Source organism: Schistocerca cancellata, chromosome 4 (assembly GCF_023864275.1).
Source record: "Schistocerca cancellata isolate TAMUIC-IGC-003103 chromosome 4, iqSchCanc2.1, whole genome shotgun sequence".
Classification (NCBI taxonomy): Eukaryota; Metazoa; Arthropoda; class Insecta; order Orthoptera; family Acrididae; genus Schistocerca; species Schistocerca cancellata.
This window is the reverse complement of record NC_064629.1, coordinates 603086557-603113706: the sequence shown is the minus strand read 5'-3', so window position 1 is coordinate 603113706 and position 27150 is coordinate 603086557. Positions and strand designations below refer to the sequence as shown.

Genomic DNA, 27150 nt, shown 5'->3' with positions numbered 1-27150 from the left:
CAGAGCCATTTGAGCCAGAAGACACACACACACACACACACACACACACACACACACACACACACACACACACACACACACACACACACACAATCAAGCAAGTACATGTCTTGCACACATGATCGCTACCACTGGCAGGTCCGACCTGAGCTACCGGTGGTGGTGGTCGTCGTGTGTGCATAGGTCGTGCTTGCTTTCGTGTGTGTGTGTGTGTGTGTGTGTGTGTGTGTGTGTGTGTGTGTGTGTGTGTGTGCGCTCTCTGCTGAAGAAGGCTTTGGCTGAAAGCTATATTGTATAACAATCTTTTTATTTTGCCTGTCTGCAACTCAAGAGATCTTTACGGTGAGGAGCAGTCTATCCTTTTCCTAATATTTTTAGAATTTTGTAGGAATTCGTGGCATCTTGAGATGTTGTACAAGGTACTCGAGGACAGCAGTGGGCTACTGACCGTCTTTGCGGTAGTAGAGGATCTCGAAGTGCTTCTCGGCGCCGACGGCGAGCGCGTCGCGGACGACCTGGGCGGCGTGCTGCGAGGTGAGCGGCCCGTGCAGGAACTCGCAGGACGCGGGCCGCTGCATCACCTCCGCCCTGCTGAAGCCCGTCATGCGGCAGAAGCCGTCCGAGCAGTAGATGATGTGGCATAGCCCCCGCTGCGCGTTCGCCACCAGGAAGCTCCGGTCTGCAACACGTCATCACGAGGGTGAACCCACCTGGGGGGCACATCAGTTTGGCTTTAGGAAAAAGAAGGACCGCACGAAGCAATACTGATCTTATAACTTTTCTTAGAAAGAAGGTAAAACTCTCATTTACAGCACAGAAGATTTAGAAAAATTTTTTGACAATGTTGACTGGAACATACTCTTTGAAGTTCTGAAGTTACTGTGGATTAAATGCAATAATAGAAATGCTGTGTACAACACGTACAGAAGTACATATACGGTACAGTATAACTAAAAGAAGGACACGTAGTGAGGGACTGTGAATTTGGTAATGGTGGGACTTAAAACGGGAGTAAAAATATTACAGGGAGACCAAACCAGGTCATATGACTGTAGGTTGCAGTGGTAATGTGGAGTTGAAGAGGCTTGCACAGGATACACTAATGTGGAGAGATGCATCAGACCAATCTTCTTACTTAATACAAGAACAACAACAATACAAGTAAGACAAGATTAATGAAGTGTAGCGAATGAAGTCAGATGATTCTACAAGAAACAGATTAGGAAATAACGCGCAGAAAGTAGAAGACATTAATATAACAAACAGGAGTTGTAATTTAACGCGTATTAGGAGAGCGATTTGCCCGCCTGTAAGTAGTATGAGGAGAGGTTAAATTATTGTACGGCTGAACGCTAACGGGCCCAGGGCTCAAGGCGCGCCACAGCAGGTCCGGCTGGGCGGCTGGTACGGGCGAGTCCAGCGAGCAGCGTCGCCGAAAATGGGTAAATCCCATATCAGGGAATTTGGACGGTTGTAGCTCACATAGCCTTTGTGCAGGAGATGGTCCAAGAATTGACGGACTGTCAGACGGCTGAAAGATAGCTTCGTACAGCTCTTCAAAAATCTATAATAAAGTCACATATTAAAGCAAATCTGAATACATCTGATCTCAGAAAAATGAGGTGCATACAGCGACGCAATAGTATTTCAGCATCTTCAAAACTACAGAAGTTAATATTTCACATGGATGAAGGGACTTAATATTTCGTTAGGTCTGAATATGCTGCAGTGTAGGACTCTTTAACTTCTTCCGCTTCTATTACGGAACAAGGGATAGACATAGTATGAGTTACTGTTCTTTATCTTATATGATAATTTGTAAATCATTATTTTGAACTCTGAACTGTTTTGAGCTGGTGAATATTTCGTGTATTATGATTACGAAATGGACTTAATTTCGCGTAACTTTGATGACTACTTAGTTTGGGATTTGCTACCATTCTCGTAACGCTCTCAACGTAACTACATATGATGAGGGTATTTTCTGTCTGTATTTTAATTTCACTTCCTGTTTATTTGAGATGCCCCTTCTGGAATAAACATTATTCGACATAATTATCTGTTGTCTACATCAATTACAGATGTTAGAATAGAATCCCTTGTTAATAAATTATTCATTTAACTTTTATTTTGTATTTATGTGTATTTTATTAACTCGCAATTCCAGCCAATGCATAGACTGTGACTGTAGGATGACAACTAAAAAAATGGTTCAAATGGCTCTGAGCACTATGGGACTTAACTTCTGAGGTCATCAGTCCCCTAGAACTAAGAACTACTTAAACCTAACTAACCTAAGGACATCACACACATCCATGCCCGAGGCAGGATTCGAACCTGCGACCGTAGCGGTCGCGCGGTTCCAGACTGTAGCGCCTAGAACCGCTTTTTTTGTTTTTTTTTAATCTCATTTTGTTCGCTTTCGTTCGTTGCATCTGCTCGGGGCGGACGTCGTGACATCCGTTTTAAGTTCGTTGCTGATCTATTAACTCAGTTTTTTTTATTACAGAGGGCAACTAACCCTCTGACCGAACACGCTGAGCTACCGTGCCGGCTAACCGCTCGGCCACCCCGGCCGGCGATGACAACTAAAGGTTGTTATCTGCAGCGAATTAGCTGCGGGGCATGAAGGTACACGTGCGCGGCTCGACCATATGACTACATAGAGATATTCTTTTTAAACAGAGCCGTGCATAGCCCACGTACCTAAAGTACGAGTAACCGCGGGTAGAGACACAACTGGTTTGCGCTTATGGGACACTATTTAATAGAGCAGCTACACTAACAGTAAACTTTAGGTACGGCCACAACATAAATGACGATGACAAGACAAAAAGGCTGTAAAATGCAAACTGCTTATAGCAAGAAAAGTGTTCCTGAGAAAGAGAAATTTTAAGTACAAATTTTTTGCTGTGTTATTTATTTATTTATTCGTACCGATACAAGTTACACGACGAGCTCCTTTCGGCGTTTTCCCGTTATCAAGTGTACCTTTGAAGATGGTACATTAGACGCAACATTGGTCCTTAAGTCTGTGTCTACGTATGGCACCTTATGCTTACGTCTTAGCTGGTATGACGTGTTCTGTATGGCATCTTGGAGCGTAAATATCGGTTGTCTTTTTGTTATGATATGATCATGTAATTTATGTGTTTGCTTTTTATTTGCGTGATCTTATAAAGTTATTTTTGACAATTTTTTTAAAAGCTTTTGCTCCAGCGATGCTATATGTTTATAACGGAATCTCTGTTTTGAAAGAAGTCAGCGATTACGTTTATTTTTCAGAGATAATATTTTGTGGTTTCTACGTAAATGATAAGTGTTCTGTTGTTTTGTGTTTACGTGATAGTTTACCCTTTTCCTTTTTAATGCAAAAAAATTTTCGAGTTATTTTTAATTTTTTAATCTGATTGTTCGTTGTGGATGTCTCCTTGGTATTTTTCTGTATGAGTGTAAATCTCCATCTCCCACAACACGTACTCAGCGAACAAACGGATTTTAAACATAATTAAATGCCTCGATAATTTTATTGACATTTCAGCATAAAAAGGGTACATTATTGCGGTAAGCACAAAGAAATAAAACACTTATTATTTACATAAAACCACAAAATTCTATCTCTGAAAAATTAAACGTAATAACTGATTTTCTGCGAAATAGAAATTCCATTATAAACGTAAAGCATCGTTGGAGCCGAGTCGTTAAGAAAGCTGGCAAAAACAACTTTATACGATCACGCAATAAGATCACACAAATTATATGATCACGTTATAACATCAAGACAACCGACATTTCAGCTCCAAGACGTCAAACGGACTACGTCACACCAGCTAAGACGTAAGCATAAGGTGCTACATGTAGACGTAAACGTATACTTATTATACCATCTTCACAGTGTAACGGAACATATTAAAGGCTTTACTGTACCGAAGTATGCGATACCCTCTAAATTCAACCAGTTTAACGAGTATTTATGATTATAGAAAAGTTATTGTGTATGTTAACAATGATTGCATAACATGTCTGCATAAACAGTCAACCCATTAAATTATACTGAGTAACTGACCCACACAAAAGTTTATATCACTTGATCACTGATACAGCAAATGTCATCATGTAAAAACACTGAGTTCATCTTAAATAATTAATATGAAGTACGAAAAATAGTGGACAACTTAGGTATTTTGGATCTCCTTGAATAAAAATCACCCAGTGAAACCTATTTGTTCACTAGGAGCGTTTTCACTCAGTATTCACGTAAGCAATCCTATTTTAGACGAAAACCAATGTAATTCTTAATAATTCATGTTGTTTACTTATTTATGCAAATTAGAGAAGTCAATTGACAAACTTCTAAAAAAACGGCCTTTTTGTAACAAAGAATTATTCTATCAAGTCAACAAATCTGTCTGTCATTTTAATAACATGTTAAATTATGTCACTCGATGCAAATTAATAACTTTTCTGCACAAATTATGATAACAGATGTACATGTGACTTATAAACTATATCTCTTTTTAGTAGTTCTTTGACAATATTATAAATACGAGCAGCAAGAAGGGTCGAGAAGCAGTCAGAATGTCAGAATGTCACTCTGGTAAAGTGTGTTTGTGTGTTATTGTTTGAGGTGGATAAACAATGCAAAGAACATGTAACGGAAGTACTACTTTGTGTTGAGTCATGGTCTCTGGTGGACAGTGGAATTAAGATGGCCACCAGGGTAATAAATATTTGAAGTTTACATATTTGTTGGATTCGCTCGTTCTTTATCATCAAAAGTACATAAAAAACACGGGACCTCATGTTTTTAACCCTAGACAAGCAGATGTAGAGCCAGCATCAGCATCGAGAGACAGCAGCGATCCAGCAAGTAGCAGCGATTACTACAACACAATGCATTTTAATGGCGCCAACCTAACATCAAGTCCTAACAAGCTCCGTAAATGGGAGTGAAACAGTGCGATTATAGCAATTAGCAATATCTACGACCAGGCGACCATTACAACAGGTAGACTTGATAACAGCAAAAGGCCGAAACGAGATCGTTGTATAACTTGTATCACTACAAGTAAATAAACAGTGCAGCAAAAAAACTAGTATTTAAAACATGTCGTTCTCCACCAACACGCAAGCTGTGGGCCCACTGGAAAGGAAATGGAATGGAAATTCGTTAACATCGAATATAAATCTCTGCGTTAGGAAGTCTGCAGTGAAGCCTTATATGGAAGCGAAACGTGCACGATAAAGAGTACAGACAAGGAGAGAAGTTTTTGATACATGGCGGCGCGGAAGAATACTGATGGCTTTATAGATAAACTAATAAAGACGCACTGAAAAGGGCTTCGTTGCACAACTTAACTACAGAACTGATCGGTTAATAGTTTAATTTTTGAGGCAACAAGGAATAGTAAATTCCGTAATGGAGTTAAGTATGGGGGTAAAATATTGAGGGGGAGGGGGGGGGGCAACATACGAAAACAGTAAGTAGTTTACGACGAATAAAGGCTGCAGTAATTACACACATAAGACAAGATATTACACAAGATAGATTAGTGTGGAGAGCACTATCATGCACCATTTTTCAGACTAATGAGTATAGTAACTGAATTGTTGTGAACGTATAATATTGAATGAGGGAATATTCGGCACGTTAATTTCGTTTGACTATTGTTGGAGTATTTTATATCTCTATCGTGTTTCAACATCTTTCCAGCTTCCGGCTAGTAGTATTTGCTATTTGTATTTATCTAAAGAAAAAGCTAAATCCGCAAATTCGGTATGACGCCTTCAATAACCCAAACCCTCCCTGGTAAATTACGTTAAAAGTTTTCACTAGACTGTGAATCCGAACTCCAACAATAAAATGTCGGAGGTTGTTCAGGGATATCTACTAAAAATTTTGGTACAAGGACCTGTAGTCTCCGGTGGTTCGTTGCAGAGGAACTGCGTTTGGTTTGATTTCTTTCCATCATATTTCTTTGTGTCTGCATTGGACTGAATGTGTCTGCAAAACAGTGTACGCGCTATGCGTCTTGTCCGAAAACGAACTTGTTCCATTCACGCACGTTACTTGACTATGGTAATGGCCACTTTGATCTTAGCCCCGAGATTTCATCCAGTACTGCTCGTTTCTAATCAATTTATGTCATCCATAATTTTCAGTCGTTTTTAGATAATTTTTTGCCTACATTTTATGTATAATCTATCACTTTTTATGTTTATTTCTAATTTTGTACCAAGTATGAAAATTTTCTATGCATGTAATTTAATCCGTAAAAATATTGAATAGGTTAATGTTCCATGTATACGGTCCACAGAACTGTAACGGTGAGACACGAAGACTCTCTGTATGTTAAGGAGGCAAAAGCGCGCCAGTGCATAAGGTGTAAGGCATATGGAGAGGGCGCCAACTGAGGACAAAGTCAGTAGTCAGCCATTATACTGAGCACATGCTCGATCGTATAAGACGCTAAAGTCTATACAACTACATAGAAAAACTACCATGGATGGTCGTTGTATCCGACAGTAAAAATGTAGTTGTTTAAACATTGCTCCATGGCAATTGTTAATAAGAGGAAGATTCATGTGTGAGCTTTGTAAACGCTGGAAACTGTAACTACATAGTATTCGATGACACCAACGCAGTGCTTCGCATCGTCACATCCAGATTTCTTTAACATTACGTAAGGGACAATCAAAAAGTTTCCGTTTCAGAGTGTTGCTGTATCGTATAAGCAACGTAGCGCAACTCACTCCAATGCGGGTATACAATCATCGACATGTATGAATAGGATTCGAGTGGCATTGGTGTCTTTCCGACATGCGTGCGGTAAATACCGAAACGTAACCTATGGCGATGTTATTACCAAATGCGTCCAAACAGGACCAATGTGCTGCTATTCTTTTCTTCGCTGCCGAAGGGCAAACACCGTTAGACATCAATTGGAGAGTGAAAAATTTGAATGGGGCAGCACGTCTGTCTATAACAGGGAAAACTGCGACAAAGGGTGCTGCTGCTTACTGATAACTCAAGTCCCCGCATCGCAAATATTATAATGCAGAGGCTACGGCAACTCAGGTGGGAGGCACTCGAGCGTCCGCCCTGTTCTTCCGATCTCTCGCTTTGCGATTATCACATCTACAGTACCTCAAAAAAGGCCTTGAAGGGTCAACGATTCTTGTCGTACAATGATGTGCAGCAGGCAGTTACGGACTTCTTGACGCAGCAGGATACGGTATTTTATCAAACGGATGTCTTCAATCTGGTGCGCCGTTGGGATGATTGCCTCAATGCTGACGGTGATTTTGCCTGATTGCCATACCGATTCTGGACTGTACGGCCTTAGAACGGAAACTTTTTGATCGCCCCTTATAAATCACAAGGGCCAGTATTTATTGTGTGTTCTTTTATCGACATGGTTCAAGTTAAATGTGCATACAGACTGCTATTGACCCAAGGCGTGCTATCTCTGGAAATGCTAAAATTTACCTTATTCTCATAATTATGAAGAAAGAGCTGCCTCATTTTCATAAAAAAAGTCTGTCAGAAATTTGTGGTATCTAGAAAAACAGTTTAACGCTTTCTTCTGCTTAAACAGGGCTTCAAACTTGTCTACCCCTTAATTGTATGGCATAAAATTGATTTTTATTGTTAAATGAGGTGGTTAAGAACAAATATTGAATGTATGTACCATATGTAAATAAACTCTGTAGTAAACTGTTTACAATTCGCTTTTTTGTACGCTGGTTATGGGATGTTTTGGAGAAGAAGAGTTTTACGCTGCCATCAGACTTAAAGTTGTTCCCAACCTTGTAAAAGAACGAAGGAGAGTGAACTCTCTCTAGAAAACGATCGGCATATAAGGCAACAGCTGCGTCAACATTTCTCCTACATTATCTGTCAATTAAGATCATTTGAGTTTTTTCTTCTGTGGTTGCAACATTCGTCGTCCACTGGCACCTCTATTCTCCAAATGATGGTAGGTGTTCAAAAATAAACATTACGCAGGTATAGTAATGTTTAGAGCCGCCATCTGCTCAACGTCTGCTCTATACGAGAGCTACGCTCGCAATGTACTGACTGTTATGATACGTCATAGTTCTGTACACGGCCATGGTGGTGCGTCGAGTAGTCCCCTGTTCGATATGTCGGAGGAATACAACATTGCGAAAGGGGTTTCCAATTACAAGTTTTCTCATGAGAACCCAACTGTTTTGCTCAGTTCTAAATTATACGGAGCTTCAAGTTCCCAGTCGGATTCATTCAGCGGAACAGGACTGAAAGAAGTCATTAGATCAACACCACGTGGAGACTAACCCTGTACATGTAAGAAAGATTGCAGCATGGAATGTGGGTGGAGTTCTTAAGACAGCAAAATTTACAACACTAGAAAGACAAATGAGAGCGAATGACCTGGATATTATTGGGCTTAGTGAGACTCACTGGAGGGGAAGTGACCAATTCATGAACCAAGGAAGGAACATCGTGTACTTTTCAGGAAGCAGTGACCGAAGCAAAAATGGTCTTGCAATATTAGTTCCTAGAAATCTGAAGAACTGTGTTATCGGTTATAAAACCGGTAATGGCAGAATCATCTCTATCAAATTGAATGTTTCTCCGTGTAAACTCAAATGAGGAGACAGAGGAGTTCTATGAACAACTGTAACAATTACTTGGTACGAAACCTAATAAAGAACAGGCAATAATTCAAGAAGGCTTCAATGCTGAAATTGGAGATACTGCACAAGACACGCACTTACAATCTGCTGTTGGGCCTTATGGTCTAGGTGAGAGAAATCAATGTGCTGGATACTTACTAGATTTCTGTGTGAGTAACGACATGACTGTCTATAACACCATTTCAAACGTCACCTAAGACGACTGTACATACTGACCTCACCTGATGATAGATTTAGAAACTAGTCTGACTTCACCCCAGAGATGTTGGAAGACTTCGGTCTTGGACGGTAAGACTGTAAGACCTTCCCTGAAGTTGACTGTGGTAGTGATCACAATCTGCTGTCCATTAAAATGCGGATTACGCTCACATCCACCAACAAGAGCAGAGAAAGACAGCTAAGTCTCACGACCCACAAACAATGAAGCTCTTCTGGAATTGGGTGAGTTTTTAATATCAAAACTCCACAACAAGTCTTGATAAGGAAGCACCAGCATCACAAACATGGGACCGAATGAAGGAGGTCATTTCATCGCCACTTCCGACATTAGAACGACCACAGAGTGGAAAAACTCCTTGGATATCACATTCCACATTAAAATTAATTGAACAGAGAAACAATTTGAAAAAATCGGGTATCCGCACTACCCAGGATCAGGACAGATATAAGAACATGTACAGAGATATACAACGGAAGGGTAGAAAGTACAGGTCACACCTCATGAACAGTATCTGTGATGAGATAGAACAACATTATAATCACAATAAAATACGTGATCTCTTCAAGGACCTCAACGGCATCACGAGTGAATTTAATTCTCGTACGTGATGGTAGATGATGAGAATGGCAATCCTATCGCAGACAAAAAGACGCTATTGCTAGGTGGAAACAGTAGTGTGGAAAGTTGTATTCTGGAATGAACAACATTATGGACAGTCGAGCAGTTGAGGATCATACATCCGAACATACACTCTTACTGAGCGAAATAAAAAACGCAATTAAATATCTGATGAACTATGAATCCCCTGGTCTAGAGTGTATATCCCGGGAGATGGTTAAAGAAATTGTGCATGTCGGTGTTGATGTGCTGCATTCATTGTGTACAAGAAAGTGGGAAACTGGGGAGTGGCCAGAAGACGGTCCAAGTCTCTTTTCATCTTCCTACACAAGAACGGGTCAATCACGAACTGCTCAAACTACCGAACTATTGCTCTCATATCCCACTCAAGCAAAATTTTTCTCTCTCAGCGTTTGAAGCCGCATATTCAGCCGTACATATCTAAAGAACAAGCAAGTTTTGTTGAAGGAAAATGAACTCGTGAACATATTCTGATCATACGTCGAATAATCGAGATGTCGCTACGGTTCTGTGTTCCTGTTTTCACCTGCTGCCCTGGCTATAGCAAAGCCTTTGCTGTGGTGTCTGGGAGAAGTTGTGGCAGGTGCTTTCAGAGTTCGGTGTCCCCCACACTTGACAGTACTGATAAGAAGTCCATACAAGAATCAGCTCACAGCAGCGAAGGCAAGCGCTGGAATGTCTTACAGGGTTGTGTTCTATCCCCTCAACTGTACAACATCTATTCAGAGCATGTCATTATGAATGCTCTTGATGCTTTGACTACAGGTATCTCAATTGGTGGTAGAATTAATAACAACAACCACCGATTTGCTGATGACTCCGTCCTTTTAGCCACCAGCGAAGATGAACTTTCTGAGCTACTAAAAAACGTAAATGACATTAGTCTATCATACGAGTCAGACGTAAATTTCAGCAAGTCCAAACTCATGATAACTGATCTAGGAGCACAGGTTCAACTCACAGGCCGATTAAAGGAACTGGAAGTACATTCATTCATCCGTCTTGGGTCAGCCATCAGCGAAACGGGAAAATGCGAAGATGAGATAAGAAGATGGATCACGATAGGGCAAATGTTTATGACGAAACTCACCACGATCTGACAGAACAGAGCGATTACGATCAGCACAAAGAACCGGCTCGTTGAAACATTTGTATATTCCGTCTTATTTTATTGTTGCGAAACATGGACCCGAAGAGCCAGAGATAAGCAGTGTATTGATGCGTTTGAGCTTTGGTGCTAGCGGAGGGTGCTGTGTCCATTACTGACTAACTCAATATCTCGAGGCACCTTTCTTCTCGTGTCAACCAAAAATACAATAGTTCTTTGGAAATATTGTGATAAGAGATGGTGAAAATCTAGAGAAAATTATCACGGAATTGAAGATCGAGGGTAAGAGACCTAGGGAACGAACCCAGTGAGCAGATGAATAGATCAAATCAAAAAGATCTCTGGTCTACTTCTTCAGCAGGCCCTAAGAGAAGCTGGCAACCCTCCGGGTTGGAGACGCCTGGCTCATGGGGTCATAACGCTCAGCACTGAGCACGACGACTTGTGCCGATGAACTGCGAAATTGTATCATAGTACGACAAATAGTTCATGAGATACGAGGTCATAAACAATGAGATGCGTGAAAAACTAGGTTTTGCTTAAATTGAGCGTAAATTAACCAGACTATATTCATCCGTTGTTTCGTAATATGAGCACTCAGTGACTGCCATCGAATTTTAAGCATAATTTCAAATCCTTTTCAATCTTTTTTTCTCGCTCACATGCTTGTAGTCAAATATGTAACAGATTAACTCATTTGTAAAGTAATAAGACGTCTGAAGCAGCTTTATACATGGGCGTTCGGTTTTTTAAAGAATCGGGGTTTTACTGGTGCTAAGCTGTTCTCATAGCGACGACAACTTCATGACCGTACTTTTTCTTTTGAGGGCTGTTGCATTATTATTCGTCTTGTGTTTTATATTTTACTAATTGCATATTGCAGGCTTTTCTACTGATTTGAAGGTATTTTCACGGGAAGGTAATTGGCGTAACAAGCCGAAGAAATAGTAATTACATTATTAACTCTGTAACGATACACCAAGTCCTTTATACCAAAACACTCAGAAAATATAACTGAAAACCCTCCGAAGTTTTGTCTACGGAGTTCGGATACACCCAATATAACATCGACAGGGGATTTTATATCGAAAAAATACTGTTCTAGTACCAATCTTCACTTGATACAACGGTACGTTAAGGCTGTCCGTAATCCGAAGGGTGGTTTGTAAACTGCGCAACTTTATTAGGCGTGGGCCTGCTGGAGGTACTATGCCTCCGACCTCTGAAGTGGATTACCCACTCAGTTACAGGAGGATTACAGATAATGCCAAATCCACGCCACAGTGCGAGTTGGCATTTTTCGTATGATTGTCAAAGGTGACGAAATAAGTTTTATGGGAGATAACTGCTCTCAGAGTATTCGTAATCCAAAGAGAGATATAGTGTGGTAACAAAACAGTTTTAATGTAGGCTCCTCTGTTTACATTCCTGCAACTGGTGTGAATAATCTTTCAGTTGTTATTGACTGCGAACTCAGCATTAAAGTTTACCTGTTTTGTAGTTAATAAAATAATTAACTTTACTTACCTTCAAACGAGAGGTGTAACGAAAATACGTTACTACAACTTGGAAGTCATTTGGAGTACATGAACATTTCATCGGCTTTGCTCGGTTTCCCTCAGCTTCCCGAACAATACGTATCACATTACAAACCATGTAACTGAGCCTCACATTCATTGTTAGTGACTATAGGGAGGTTACTCATAGTCACTTATCCTGTAATCTGTGACGACACTCAGGGGGTGCACTTAGCCTTTTACAATTTTTCACTGGAAACACGCAGCGCAGCCGCTGTTAGCAAAGCATCTTTTCCATAATTTTCCCTGTCTTTTTTTCGATTTTCAATAACACGAGCAAGATACAAGGTCAATGAAATTATGAGGATGAGGCAAATAACGGGACTTTAATCGGAAACTTAAAACTTGGTTGTAACGTGAAGCACGGCACACAACGAGAAGCACTCCCTGCCTCGCTTGCCCCGCTTAACTCTCCACACAGTCTCCGATGATTTTGTCGAGTGCTGAAGTGATTCTCGAGTTTACACGGCAATAACATCAAAACGAGAACTCACAAGCTTTTTTTAACGGCATGTAGTCCGGTGCGCAGGAACGTAAGGAAACTCACAAGCCTTTTGTGAAGTTGATGAACTGTTCCTTGTGTGTCGTCTCACACACAGGGAGCGTGGTTGTATAAGAAAAAATTGGAGTCACTGTTTAATTTTTAATCTTGCAACACTCTCAAGCCGACTATCAACTACAGCAGCTAAGAGTATGATTAAGTTAAAGAAAGGGAACTATCATGTTGAACGATAAGACCATGTGTTATTACTGGATTAATGAACGTGTATCTTACGAATAATTTAATTTAGTCTACGAATAAGACTGAAAAAGAATAGGCTACGTTACGTCAGTAAATCGAAGGAGGTAGGTGAGCTTCTGGTTAAGATAATGCATTCGGGAAGAGCGTCACTGAAATCACCGTGCAGACAAAAAAATGGTTCAAATGGCTCTGAGCACTATGGGACTTAACAGCGGAGGTCATCAGTCCCCTAGAACTTGGAACTACTTAAACCTAATTAACCTAAGGATATCACACACATCCATGCCCGAGGCAGGATTCGAACCTGCGACCGTAGCGGTCGCGCGGTTCCAGACTGAAGCGCCTAGAACCGCTCGGCTACACCGGCCGGCACCGTGCAGACATCCTGTTAGGTTCCCCATGGTTTGATTAAATTACTTAAGATAAATGCCATAATGTTCCATAAATACGCCAATACCTATTCTTTTCCCCATCCTTTTCCATCTGAGCTACTGGTTCCCCTGACGAATCTACGAGGCTTTCAAACGTGAGCCTCCTCCGTATCCTTCGTTGGACACTTATTCGGATTACAAACATGACTACATTTTAAAAAATAGGTTTTGTACCTAAGACTACGTGTAATGACATACTTCAGCAGCGTACGAACTAAACCTGCTGAGCCATCAATAACAAACATCCAGTTTTCTACGTCTGTTGGGTCAAACAGCCACGAAAATTTACTGAGAGTCTGTCAATTATTACACTTGTAAGTAATTCATATGGAGCCGTCCACGTCACTACACTTGTTTTACAGATTATCTCACATTACTTTGTCACCCTGCCATAGATGCCGAAAGGTATTAGAAGGAGTACGCTTGCTGGTAAGTATCTGAAATTAGAGCTGGTGTTTAGCAGTACACAAATGAATTAGTTAATACCTGAATCCTTCATCTTATTACAGTTCGATTCGTATTAAGTTCAGAAACCGAGACTGCTTATCTAGAACATTACGATCGACCACCTAATAGCATGTTACTCCACTAACGGCGTTACATTTCGTAATGACATGAATTCCACTAGTTCCACGTACGCGATTGGAGCCATATATCCATGCACAGATCATAAACTTCTTTATATCGCAATGAGTTATTGATGAATTTCTTTATATTGCAACGAGTCACCTTGTGAGATATAACCTGTCACCATACGATACCAATGAAATTCAGTGAATTTGCCTGCCGAAACATCACACAACAGAACAATTTTCTACAGCAATCACTGTCACTCACTGTTTCCCCAGTCACCTAAGGAAATTATACATAAATACTGTTACTTAATGGATCAGCCGCTTCAGATTACTCGTGTATGGAAAGCTAAGTATGAGAGATAACTTAATTCTAAAACTGGCAACAAAAAAGCTGGGAATTCAGTGGAAGTCTATGTCTGTTTTAGTTTTAATAATCTTGAGATATTCAGTATGGAAACAAATCACAACACATAACTGGAAGGTAGAACCTTTTGTTGGAGGTAGTGAGCACATACTCGTATTTCCTGCATCATTTAGCACAAGTATATGCAGACAGTATTAACAATTATCTGAAATTATAGTTGGTGAGGCCTTCAGAAGTTCACACAATAATTATCTCTTCAAGTGTACATATAAATTTTGATTCAGATTTGTTAAGACATGAAGAGATTATTATATCCTTCATTAGTAGAGTTTATTAACTTTATTCCACCACAAATATTTTAGACAACAAACCACCCAAACAACGATACAAGAATCTATAACTGATCCAGGTTTAAAAACTCATTCTTGCATGTATCGTCCTAAATTTACTGCGACTTGTTATCTGCCTACAGCTCGATAAAGCATGTAGTGGAATAGTGTTCCAGATTATTTACGAGTCATCATTCACAGCCAAAACGAAACAGCAGCTACACCAGTACCCCGTCTTGTAACAGTTTCCAGAACAGGGAGGCCGCTGTTGACAAAAAAAACAGAAAATTGTCGCAACCTGGTAACAATGTCGTGTGTGTAATCTACCCCGTGGCACCACCTCTCCGTATTCTGCATTCGCGACGCTAGAATTACGCAATCACACGCTATACTGCCTCACGTGAGTGTATGTTAATGAACGCAGACTTGTCCCACAATAAATTATCTGATCTCATGCGCGACAATACAGGATTTTTTAAAATTATTTTTGTGGTTCAACGTCCTGTTGACAACTAGGTCATCGTAGACGTCTTGACATTTTACATACAATCTTTAGACTGGGAAATTTAGTGTGTATTAGTGGTTTCAAAAACTTACGTATTAACTCTGTCAATAGTATTGCACGGGGACCAACAAAATTCGACGTAACTTGAACAGTTTAGCACTCGCTGACCTGATGAAGAAAAGCTACCTAAAAAGCTCATCCGACAACAAAACAAAATGCAGGACATACTAGACGAAGAGGCCGGCCGAAGTGGCCGTGCGGTTAAAGGCGCTGCAGTCTGGAACCGCAAGACCGCTAAGGTCGCAGGTTCGAATCCTGCCTCGGGCATGGATGTTTGTGATGTCCTTAGGTTAGTTAGGTTTAACTAGTTCTAAGTTCTAGGGGACTAATGACCTCAGCAGTTGAGTCCCATAGTGCTCAGAGCCATTTGAACCATTTGAACTACACGAAGAAAGAACACTAGGGTTTAACTTGTCGTCGACACTGAGGACATTAGAGCCGGAGCATAGTCTCAGAATGTTTCAAAGCTGGGAAAGGAAATTTATCTTGCCCTTTCAAAGGAAACATCCCGGAATTGCTGAAGCGATTTAAGGGAAATCGCGGAAAACTTAAATCAGGATGGTCGGACGCAGATTTGAACCGTCGTCGTTCCGAATGTGCTAACCACTGCGCCACCTCGCTCACTATCTAAGTAAGTGTTCCGTCATTAACAAACTGACGTCAACCAAAGGTTACATAAATAACAAAAAAGATGTTGAGGAGCAGCTAAAACGAGTCAATTGACAGTGCGTGTCGTGCGCTGGTTAGCAAAAACAGTTCAGATGGCAAACATAAAATGTTTTTGTACCATGAATTGCCACGTCATGCAGACTCATGTTCCAGCGAATGCAACAAAAACACATTTGCGCGATGCAGAAAGAAAAAGACGTGCAGATGTAGTCGTTGCTATATGCGAACATCTGGTCTGGGTTATACGCCTGGAAAGCATTGGTATCTGTGCTTCTTACACAATATTATACAGCTGGAGCCACGAGCAGTAGCAGACATTATGTCTGGTTTCCTGATGCGCACTGACTTAGACCAAATTAGTAAACATTACAACTGTTGCAGTATCTGACAAAATGATTGTAAAGAAATACTTTGGCGTATCAGCCGTCTAGTAGTACGTACCATCGTCTAACGGCTTCACCCGACTATGATGTGACCTTCATGCAAATAACTATGTTACATATCTCTGTCAGGAGACCAAATTTCGTATCCCACACATCGCTCTGAAATAATATACAAAGTTGCTATCGTATTTTATTCAATATTTTCTTCTTAGCGTCCAAATAATCGGGAATGGTGTCTGGTGTTTATTCTCTTTTTCTTAATCCATTAACATAATCTTTCAAGTAGCTTGACACAGTAAGTTTGTTTGGGAGGATTCTGTTTAGCTCTTCTTGAATCAAACATTCACTCGCAGTAAATAGTGAGCTAATGAGAATCTTCTTGATGGATGAAAACCTTAAACTAGACCGAGACACGAACCTGGAGTTTGCGACTTCCGGGCAAAGCTCTCAGGTTAGCCATTTTCGTGTATTTATATTACTTTTGTTTATTTCGAGACAGAACGGTTTTGCCTTGCGAAATCAGGGTCACTACCGGTATCAGCTCATAATAAATCAGCGGTCTCTTGTACGAACTGGTGAATCAAAAGGTATCGCTTGTAAAGCATCCAGATGTTCGCTTCTGTTGGACAGTACTGTCTCACTGTGCCCTGTGCATCTGGTTCTCATTCCCCAAACTGTAGAGCGACCAGTACGCTCCCTTGTCATTGGGGGAGAGGAGCGGAGCCCTCAATAGCGTTCTTACATGTGCCGGCATGCAGAAATGCCACCCATTACGCTTCGAGCAGCTGCTCCATTCTCAAGTAAAAGCGCTGCTTAACGAGTATCAGGATCCTCGAAACGGGTCGAGGGTATGTTAGGTACTAGATGGGATTACCACTGTAGCGGAATCTCTCTCCGCTCCCCATCGATTGCCTGAACTAACACATAGAGACCTTCAAAGTATGTGAATCAGAACTCCAAACTTTTGCGAAGTTTTGAAAGTAGGTGAGAGGTACCGGCAGCGTTTCATCTGTAAGAGCGAGTCGTTAGATGTGTCTAGATAGCTTGATTGGTAAGAGTATTGCCCAGGACAGCCAAGGTTCCGGGTATGATACATTACTTACAACTGTTAAAATGCCATATCAGGAGAATATTTTCCCGAGCTCTCATTATTGCTCGGGTTTTTTTATTACCAAATAATCCACTAGATTCGCTTGAAGTGTTTTTGTGAGAATTAGATATTATTCAGTTCCGACATGAAGCTGGAGATACCTGGACAAGCGTAACAGAACCGAGGTGAGGTGAGGCAATGAGGCAAAGTGATTTTCGTTAACATCTCTGCGACCATTCACTCCACTAACACATAACACACTTTGAGTTAAAGGTTTCAATTTTTGTATCTTTCCGCGTGGTGTGTGGCATTCCACAGTCGCGACGAACGCCTGTCGCTGGAACATGCAGATGCCTATGAGAGTTGAACACACCCTTTGTTGTCCGGATACAGTCAATGTCGGCCGAGTTCCCTAAGATGCTCGCCATTTGACACGATCTACGTGACGCGGCGAGCATTATCCGCATACATACTGGGATTACTAGCTATGATTTAGCTGTGCCATCAACGGGCATCAAGAAACGTACTACGAAAACAGGGTTCACATGGTTCGCCAAATCTGCAAACTGAGGACAATGTTATATCTGAAATAGAAGTAAGAAGCTAACACCTAGAGGACATGTGGCGCAAGCTCAGGCCACAGACTGATAGATAGAGCATTACAGAAATACGAGTAGCTAATTATTCTACGCAGATTACCTCCAATCGTATACAGACAGCATTATAAAGCTTAAAAAGCAGTATGTACTGGTCAATAGGGCAACGCAACGTGTAAATTTGTAGCTAGCCACATGGTAAACTGAATGCCTCTGGCGACTATAAGATACAACACGCAAAGCGTTCAACAACAATTTTAGTTATTCCACAACACCTCTTAAAACTGTAAGTAATTTCGAGAAATTGTTACAGATGACAGTGACAAAAAATTAGTTTCCAGACACTACATGTGTACCGAAATCGACAACACAAAAATGAAAGCCAAAGTTAAATATGTTTCCACATACTCCTTCACACAAAATCAAGCGAAATCACCACCGTTAAAAATACAGCACCGCTAAAAAGCTGAATCCGATAAATCTTAATAATGGCTTGGAGCCATATATATCTGACACTTAAATAACTTCACTCTTACTAACAATTTACCACGAATACGTTTGGCAGGGACATACCCGCAACGACTGGTGGACAGCACAGTTCACTTCAGTCTCCGAAACCGATTCTATGATATTACTCATGCTGGCCTGTATTACAACTGTAAAACATATTCCACATTCATGCATAATGGTCGATTAGAACCTTCTCCATAGCAGTCAGAATGGCTTCTACAAATAATCAATCAATCGAAACTCAGTTCGCTCTCTTCAGACTTAACATCAGAAAAACCACTGGTGCAGGTATCACGGGGTTTCGATTTATCTAAACTCTCGAAAGATATAATTTCATTATCACACAAGCTATACTTCAGTTCAAATAACAATCACAGTTCCTTATCGAGCGCAATATACTCGCTGTGTTTCCTGATTTTCAGGTACATACAATCAGAGCCTTGCCAAGCGTAGGTAGCTGCACACCGGTAACCTCCATTACTTCAGTTTGTCTGCCGAAAAGCTATTTTACGACAGTTATACTTCTAATAATGTTAGTTGTTATTTTCTACATTTTAGAGATGACATCTTATCTGATAAAAACTGTAGCAATATTCAGTTAGGGATTGCTAAAATACTAATTTGGTGCAAGTATTGCTGGGAATCACGAAGAGGAACAGTGGTATCTATTTGGTCACCAATGGAACAAATAAGCAGGCTTCGTTTGATTGTACTGAGGACCTGTACTTTATCTAGCGCGGAGCTGGCCTATCCTGGAATGTAACTCAAACTCGAGGGATCCGCTGTCATATTGGGCAAACAGGGGAGGTCGAGACTTCACTCTCGGCAGTTTTTCACTGGAATTCGACTTTCAAAACTGCCAGGCGGAAACCTCGTCTCGGTAAAGAAGCGTTCAAAAATACCACAAATACTCGGATATCGTGAAATAAAGTACGCACAGCATATGTGAATATTCCCTTACTGTCAAAAAAATGGTTCAAATGGCTCTGAGTACTATGGGACTCAACTGCTGTGGTCATAAGTCCCCTAGAACTTAGAACTACTTAAACCTAACTAACCTAAGGACATCACACACACCCATGCCCGAGGCAGGATTCGAACCCGCGACCGTAGCAGTCCCGCGGTTCCGGACTGCAGCGCCAGAACCGCTAGACCACCGCGGCCGGCTCCCTTACTGTCTTTACAAGTTAAAATGGCGCCTCACGTCTAATAAACTGCTTGGCGATGTGCTGAAAAGCCTATTGATAAAGTAGACAAGCGCTGTCGAAGCCAGAGATTAAGAGCGCCGTGAACACAGCAGTTTGACGCCGTGCCAGACTTAAGGCATTTTGAGTGCTGCAACGGCCGAATACTTTGCGCCGCTCTTCATCACGCCAAGCAACTGCCATATCCTCCTTATCCAGATACTGTTCGTAATTTTTCTTCTCTATTGACTGTCATACAATAGATCCACTTGTTAAATTCCAAAATTCCGTCGCAAAAGAACATTCCAAACAGCCCATTTAAAACGACGGTAATATCGTAATAAAGTTGTGGTGAAACAACTTTCCACACGCCATTTTTTTGCTACCAAATTTCTCCAGTACACCAACTGTTGATGGTAAGGCAGTGTGTCATTTACGAGAGCAGATTTAGATGTTTAAATGGGAATATTAATTACGAAGGGACCAGCAGAAGGAACTAAACTGTTGAAAATTTAAGATTAGTTTAAGAGTAAAATTGATAGGCCCTATGAATGTTGTTGCATTAGTTATTTAGCACTCTAACTCTTGAATATGTGACACTCAATGAGTCAAGCTAATTTTAATGTTGCAACAGGATGAGATTTTATGCGTTCTGTTGTAGCCACGCAGAGAAAATAAAACAATAGTAGCTAGTAGCTGGTACGGGATTAGACGAGATCTGCTGTTGGATTTCCCCGGGAACAAAATGCAAGAACTGCCTTCTGTATGCTATGCGCTAGTAGGGGGGAGTGTTGTAACTGTAGGATTGTGTACCTAGGAACAACCGGCCGAAGTGGCCGAGCGACTTTAGGCGCTGAAGTCTGGAACCGCGTGACCGCTACGGTCGCAGGTTCGAATCCTGCCTCGGGAATGGATGTGTGTGATGTCCTTAGGTTGGTTAGGTTTAAGTAGTTCTAAATTCTATGGGACTGATGACTGCAGAAGTTAAGTCCCATAGTGCTCAGAGCCATTTGAGGTAATTGGTAAATTCTTGGTAAGCAGTCGACAGGATACTTGCCTTTTGGATCTTGGTATAAATGGTGAACGTTTGTTTGAGGATGTTTAAGAGCAAAGGTCTTGTAAATTTACAGAAAATGAATATGTTCGGCAAAGTCGATAAGGTCTCAATGCTAGTAACGGGAAATAACTGTAGAAATAGAGTACTGTCCCCTAGACCAAGGAGTCCATTTGTCCAGATGGAGTGTGGGTGGCAAAAGTGTGGACAAATACGGTTAAATGTTAGTTGAACAAAGAGATCAAGCTGAAAAAAATAATACTTAGCGTATTTTGCAATTCTATTGCCAACTGTAGGATAATTATTTTGCTTAATTTGCCTCCCATTATATGTTCATTTCTAATCAAGTTTTCATGGCCTTAAACTCTTCATCCAATGGATGTAGTGCTGCGAATAAAATTGCGGCGTGTATCGGCTCAATTATTTAAAGAGCCAGGTGTCCATAATTAATAATTATTTGCCTTTCGCTTAACAGGATCTAGTGAAATTAGCAGGCCGAACGGGCAGAGTTCAAAATCGGTAACGTGTTCCATCTTGTCAAGCTTTCAGGCGGCAGAAACTGCGTACTTGCCGAAGGTGCAGGAGGAAGGTACGTTACCCTTTAATACGCGGAGGAAACCATGTTATGGAACATAGAAGTGTTACAGTAGGATTAATAAAAATGAGAATCAATGTAAACACGCGCGCACTCTCACGTACAGCTATTGCAATCTATTTCTGTCGAAAAGAAAGCGCAGTTATTCGTATAATATGAAGTTATTTAGCTCAAAACTAGTACTAAACACCAGTAAATACTTTTTTATTTGTGTAAAGAGAGGAGAAATAAATAAACGTAACCCTCCAGAGGCGTTCTCATGGCTGATAGGTACCCTAAACGAGGAGGGTTTAAATTCTGAATGAGAGACTTACGTAGGTGAATAAAGTGCTCTCGTGGCGGATGTAGCAAACCTACAAACGCTGGGCGCGTGAGCAGACCTTGTTCTTTGAAAGGATGTCTCTGAAATATGACTTTCATATAAAATAAATTCTAGAACATGAATTTATACGCTTTGGAGAGTGTAAAACTCTTTCAGCATTCCGACTAAAGCGACTGTGCTCAAAGTTCTAAATTAATAATTACATTTCATTTCATAACGAGTAAGTACGGAAAGCTTGTCATAATGTTTTTGATGTGTATTCGAACTCTGTTATTGGCTTAGCTCAGCATCCCTCCGTCGGTTTCTCATAAAGTTTCTGTGAACATTAGTAACGTTGTTTCAGTTTAATTTGCTACATATTTTCATGTCCAATCGCGGTAAGTAGTACTACAAAACTAAATACCGATTCCAATGATGTTCCAGTAAACATAATGCTGAAGCAAAGCAAAATAAATCTGCGCAATTTCTATATGCTGCGCGTGGCTTATCCGAAATCCTCAGTTTAGAGCAAACTACCTGATATCAATAACATCTGCATCACTCTCCCTCTATCCATCGCCTTGCAGTATTTTAGCGGCGCATGCATTCATGTCATTAGCAACGCCATAATAATCGACTTCACTATCACCAGTACCACATCTTTCATCATTATTTTTCGGCACAACATTATTAATATTTGGCTTTCAGAGACAGGGAACCTTTATCTGTAATGGTTTCATTGCAGATATAATAAGAAATTCTGTGATCTAACCACCCTATACTTTATTTCCAAATGGCTATACAGTTCTGATACAAACTGTTACATCAATTTAGTTTGTTACGGCACAGCGCTCGTAATCCGATGTGTCATTGAACATCACCGAGCTGTCGTCTTGGCTCAGATTTTCCAAGTTTTTCTTAATCACTTCCATACAAATTCCGTTGTTATCCCTAAAAGAAGGCCGCAACCGATAACCTTCTCTACACTTGCCCAGTACGAAATACTGGTCCTCCTCTCATAACATCATCGTTGACGGGGAATTATATTCTAACCTACCGTACTTCCAGTAATGCAACCACAACTTTCCAGCATACGTTGGACACTCTCTTTTACTTGCCAACGTTTGTTCGCTGATTTTTCAATTTCATGAGCCTTGTTAATTTGAAGACCATAAACCTTCACTGATTACCTGACATGGTACACTGGGACCAACTCGGCTGAGGTGAGCGACAGCTGCACTCCAAGTACTCTTGCAGAGCATCAAAATTCATCGGCTTCATCACAGCTTCTCTCGCAACTCTGCTACCTTCCATTAGGTCCCCACACAATCTCGTTTTCATCGTAAAGAGGTTGCACGAAAACTCGTGACCGAGCGACACAACTGCTTTACTATTTTAATGGAGTGTTCGTAGATTCTATACATTTCACGCATCAATAACGCAGTTAGTATAAGAGCCAGTGAAATGAAAACGAGACAGATGAAAAAAGAAAGTAAACTGATTACTATTTCAAAATTAATCGCCATAATTGTTAATACATTTATCCCGCTGTGAGACAAGACGGTCAATGCCTTCATGGAAAAATGGCCGCGGTTGCTTGCGGAACCATGATTTACCTAGGCGCGCATCACTTCGTCCGAAGCAAATCGATGGTCACGAATTTCTTTCTTCAAAGATTGGAAATCGCAAGGTGAGAGAGGATGGAGGTTGCGTAAGGGCTTTCCTGCGAAATTTCTGCAGCGTAGTCTAAACAACCTTGTCCAGATCAAAATGGGACTCACTGCCAAGTGGTGTTAGTATAAAATAAAGCTGTTAAAACGTACAGAATCAATATTAACTACACTGCGTTACTTACGCGTTCAAAACTGACATCAGGAAGACATGCGGCCCCGTAACTATGATTGCATACAGTTTAAAACCTCTATAAATACAGTATATTAATAAAGCTCCATTCATGTCTGATAACTGCTTCAGTGCGCACATTTTTCATTTTCCATTCGCATCCATATCTAAATGAACATCACAGAAATATCTTCCACTGTTGAAAACAGTTATATCCAAAGACTGCATTCACATAAAACAGCCGGTCGGAGTGGCCGAGCGGTTCTAGGCCCTACAGTCTGGAACCGCGCGACCGCTACGGTCGCAGGTTCGAATCCTGCCTCGGTCATGGATGTGTGTGATGTCCTTAGGTTAGTTAGGTTTAAGAAGTTCTAAGTTCTAGGGGACTGATGACCTCAGCTATTAAGTCCCATAGTGCTCAGAGCCATTTGAACCCACATAAAACAGCAAGATGACAACTGGACACCTGTCTACAATGAAAGATGTTGCACTCAAACTCTAACATGATCGTTAATAAAGCTCCATTCGTATGGGACAACTGCTTCGAGGTGAATATTTTTTTTTAATTTGCCATTTACACGCATACCTACACGATGTGATCAAAAGAATACGGGTACCCACAAAAACATACGTTTTTCATATTAGGTGCATTGTGCTGCCAGGTACTCAATATCAGCGACCTCAGTAGTCATTAGACATCGTGAGAGAGCAGGATGGCGCGCTCCACGGAACTCACGGACTTCGAACGTGGTCAGCTGATTGGATGTCACTTATCTCATACGTCTGTACGCGAGATTTACACACTCCTAAACATCCAACGGTCCACTGTTTCCGATGTGATAGTGAAGTGGAAACGTGAAACGACACGTACAGCATAAAAGCGTACAGACTGACCTCGTCTGTTGACTGACAGAGACCGCCGACAGTTGAGGAGGGTCGTAATGTGTAATAGGCAGACATCTATTCAGACCATCACACAGGAATTCCAAACTGCATCAGGATCCACTGTAAGTATTATGACAGTTAGGCGGGAGGCAAGAAAACTTGGATTTCATGGTCGTGCGGCTGCTCATAAGCCACACATCACCCCGGTAAATGGCAAACGACGCCTCACTTGGTGTAAGGAGCATAAACATTGGACGATTGAACAGCGGAAAAACGTTGTGTGGAAAGACGAATCACGGTACACAATGTGGTGAACCGATGACAGGATGAGGGTATGGCGAATGCCCGGTGAACGTCGTCTGCCAGCGTGTGTAGTAAAATTCGGAGGCGGTGGTGTTAGGTGTGGTCGTGTTTTTCATGGAGGGGGCTTGTACCCCTTATTGTTTTGCGTGGCACTATCACAGCACAGGCCTACATTGATGTTTTAAGCACCTTCTTGCTTCCCACTGTTGAAGAGCGATTCAGGGATGGCGACTGAATCTTTCAACACGATCGAGAACCTGTTCATAATGTACGGCTTGTGGCGGAGTGGTTACACGACAAAAACATCCCTGTAATGGACTGACCTGCTCTGAGTCCTGACCCGAATCCTATAGAACACCTTTGGGATGTTTTGGAACGCCGACTTCGTGCCAGGCCTCACCAACTGACTTCGATACCTCTCCTCAGTGCAGCACTGTGTGAAATATGGGCTACCATTCCCCAAGAAAGCTTCCAGCACCTGAGAGAAAGTATGTCTGCGACAGTGGAAGTTATCATCAAGGCTAAGGGTGGGCCAACACCATATTGAATTCCAGCATTACCGATGGAGGGCGCCACGAACTTGTAAGTCGTTTTCAACAGGTGTCCGGATACTTTTGGTCACACAGTGTACATGAACCCGCCCGGAGAAGGAGGGAACCGCGCCAGCGCCGGGTCGAAAACGCCCGACGGATTAACGACGAGGGCTCGTGTACCGGCCATACTGGATGTTGGTTTTTAGGTGGTTTCCTGCAACCGACTAGGTGAATACCTGGCTCGTACCCATGTCCTGCATCAGTCACACTATTCACAAACATTCCTAAAAACATTTGCATACTTACACGTGGGGTAACACTAGATGCAGACAGATGGGTTTCGCAAATTCCATCCCGAGGCGGAAAGAGTGGCGACAGGAAGAGCAGCCGGCCACCCTCTACGACTAACATCCGCAAATCCAGATTAGCATGCCGACCCCGTGAAGATACTGGATATGGCCAGGGTAAAGCAGAAAGATGCGTATATAATTAAACATCACAGAAATACTACCCAATAATGAAAACGGCGATATCGAATGAGCATTTTCACAGCAAACTTCCATCTGACTTACGAAAACTCGTCTACAAAAGTAAAACAACGAGAGATGTTTCTCACTCGAACTCTAATTACGTTCCTCACCTCCAACAGGAGGTTCCGTGCCTATACCGACCACCCGTGTACAACTTGCATGAAGGCATCGGCGTCTACATGCCCTACAGAAAAAGATCTTCCTTTGGACTCGAAAATGGAACTTCTGAAAACGTTTGTATTTCCGACTGTTGACTACAATAATGAAATTTTACAATTACTTTCTAAGGAAAGAGCACCGTGGTTGGAGCTGGTGATGAATGCCTGTGTATTCTACATCACGTTCAGTGGCCAGGTTCATATTTCACCGTTTTATGGGAGCTGGTGATGAATGCCTGTGTATTGTATATCTCGTTCAGTGGTCAGTTTCATATTTCGCCGTTTTATGCACTACACAGAACAGCAAAAGGAACTCCATGTCTGAGGAGAGAGAGCAGATACCTAAGAAAGAGCACACAGTGCCTCTACGACGGGAGGAACTACCTGCTGATGTGATACAAAAGACACAGGGTATCCGGAGCTCTGATATGGCATTAAACAAGCAAGGCTGAAGGGCTAGCTAACATTCTTTCGGTATTTATAAAACCACTGGGTTACTCATTAGAATCTATGAGACTGAAGATCAGATAGACAGAACAACATCATCTACACAATCCTGAAAATACCAAAGGCAAATAATATTCGAAATCTACATACAATTTGTTTAACAGTTCCTATTTAGGTTAAAATCAATAGTCGAGATCACAATAATATTTGTTTATTTACCGGTTTCGTCTTATGTTGAAACGATCTTCAGGATTTTTGGCCCCCTATGGTTGGTGCTGGCGGCTGCCCGGTTTTCTCGTGATACCGATAAAAACGCGGAGAACACAGCGAATACGATTCATACGTACATGGCATGCGCAGTGATGTTCCGATTGAGGGTAATTCGACTTCAGCAGAAAGTAAGGGTCTATAACTTTTGAACAAGTTCGTGATGGACGGTCAAGAGGATGAGAGCCGTACGTATTACGAAGATACGTGAGGTAGAAGTTGGAAACCAGCCAAATGTTCGCCTGAATTCTAACGGTATCACGGAGTAGCCGTCTCTGTCAGTGGAAACCAATTCTGGCAATTTACCACGAATTCCCCGGCAGTTACTTATTGCCACTTTTTTCCAGTTCTGGTTGCCAAAAATTCCACAGCTGAAGTTTGGCGAGCACAGTCGTTCTCAGATCTTGTCGGCATTTAACGTAGTTTGTCTCCGGAATGCGCCTAAGTAAGAAAATAAAAATGGTATGTTTCTTTGAATGTCTGCTACTCTCATCCCGTATATGAGTTGATCATAGTGGTAATCAAAACGGAAAGTTAGGTTTTAAGTATAATCAAAAATGAATAAATATTCTCA

General features: G+C 41.4%; 1 protein-coding gene across 3 annotated transcripts in view; it reads right to left on the bottom strand.

Annotated features, from left to right (window-relative positions):
* LOC126184928 (potassium voltage-gated channel subfamily H member 2-like) overlaps window positions 1-27150 on the bottom strand; it is a 1246473-nt gene that overhangs the window by 1023898 nt on the left and 195425 nt on the right. For all 3 annotated transcript variants that reach the window (XR_007536905.1, XM_049927600.1, XM_049927601.1), the window contains exon 2: window positions 449-679. Coding sequence is in view for 2 of the 3 variants with exons in the window: in XM_049927600.1 (XP_049783557.1) it covers window positions 449-679 (231 nt within the window). In the remaining variant the exon portion in view is untranslated. The remainder of the gene's footprint in view (window positions 1-448; window positions 680-27150) is intronic.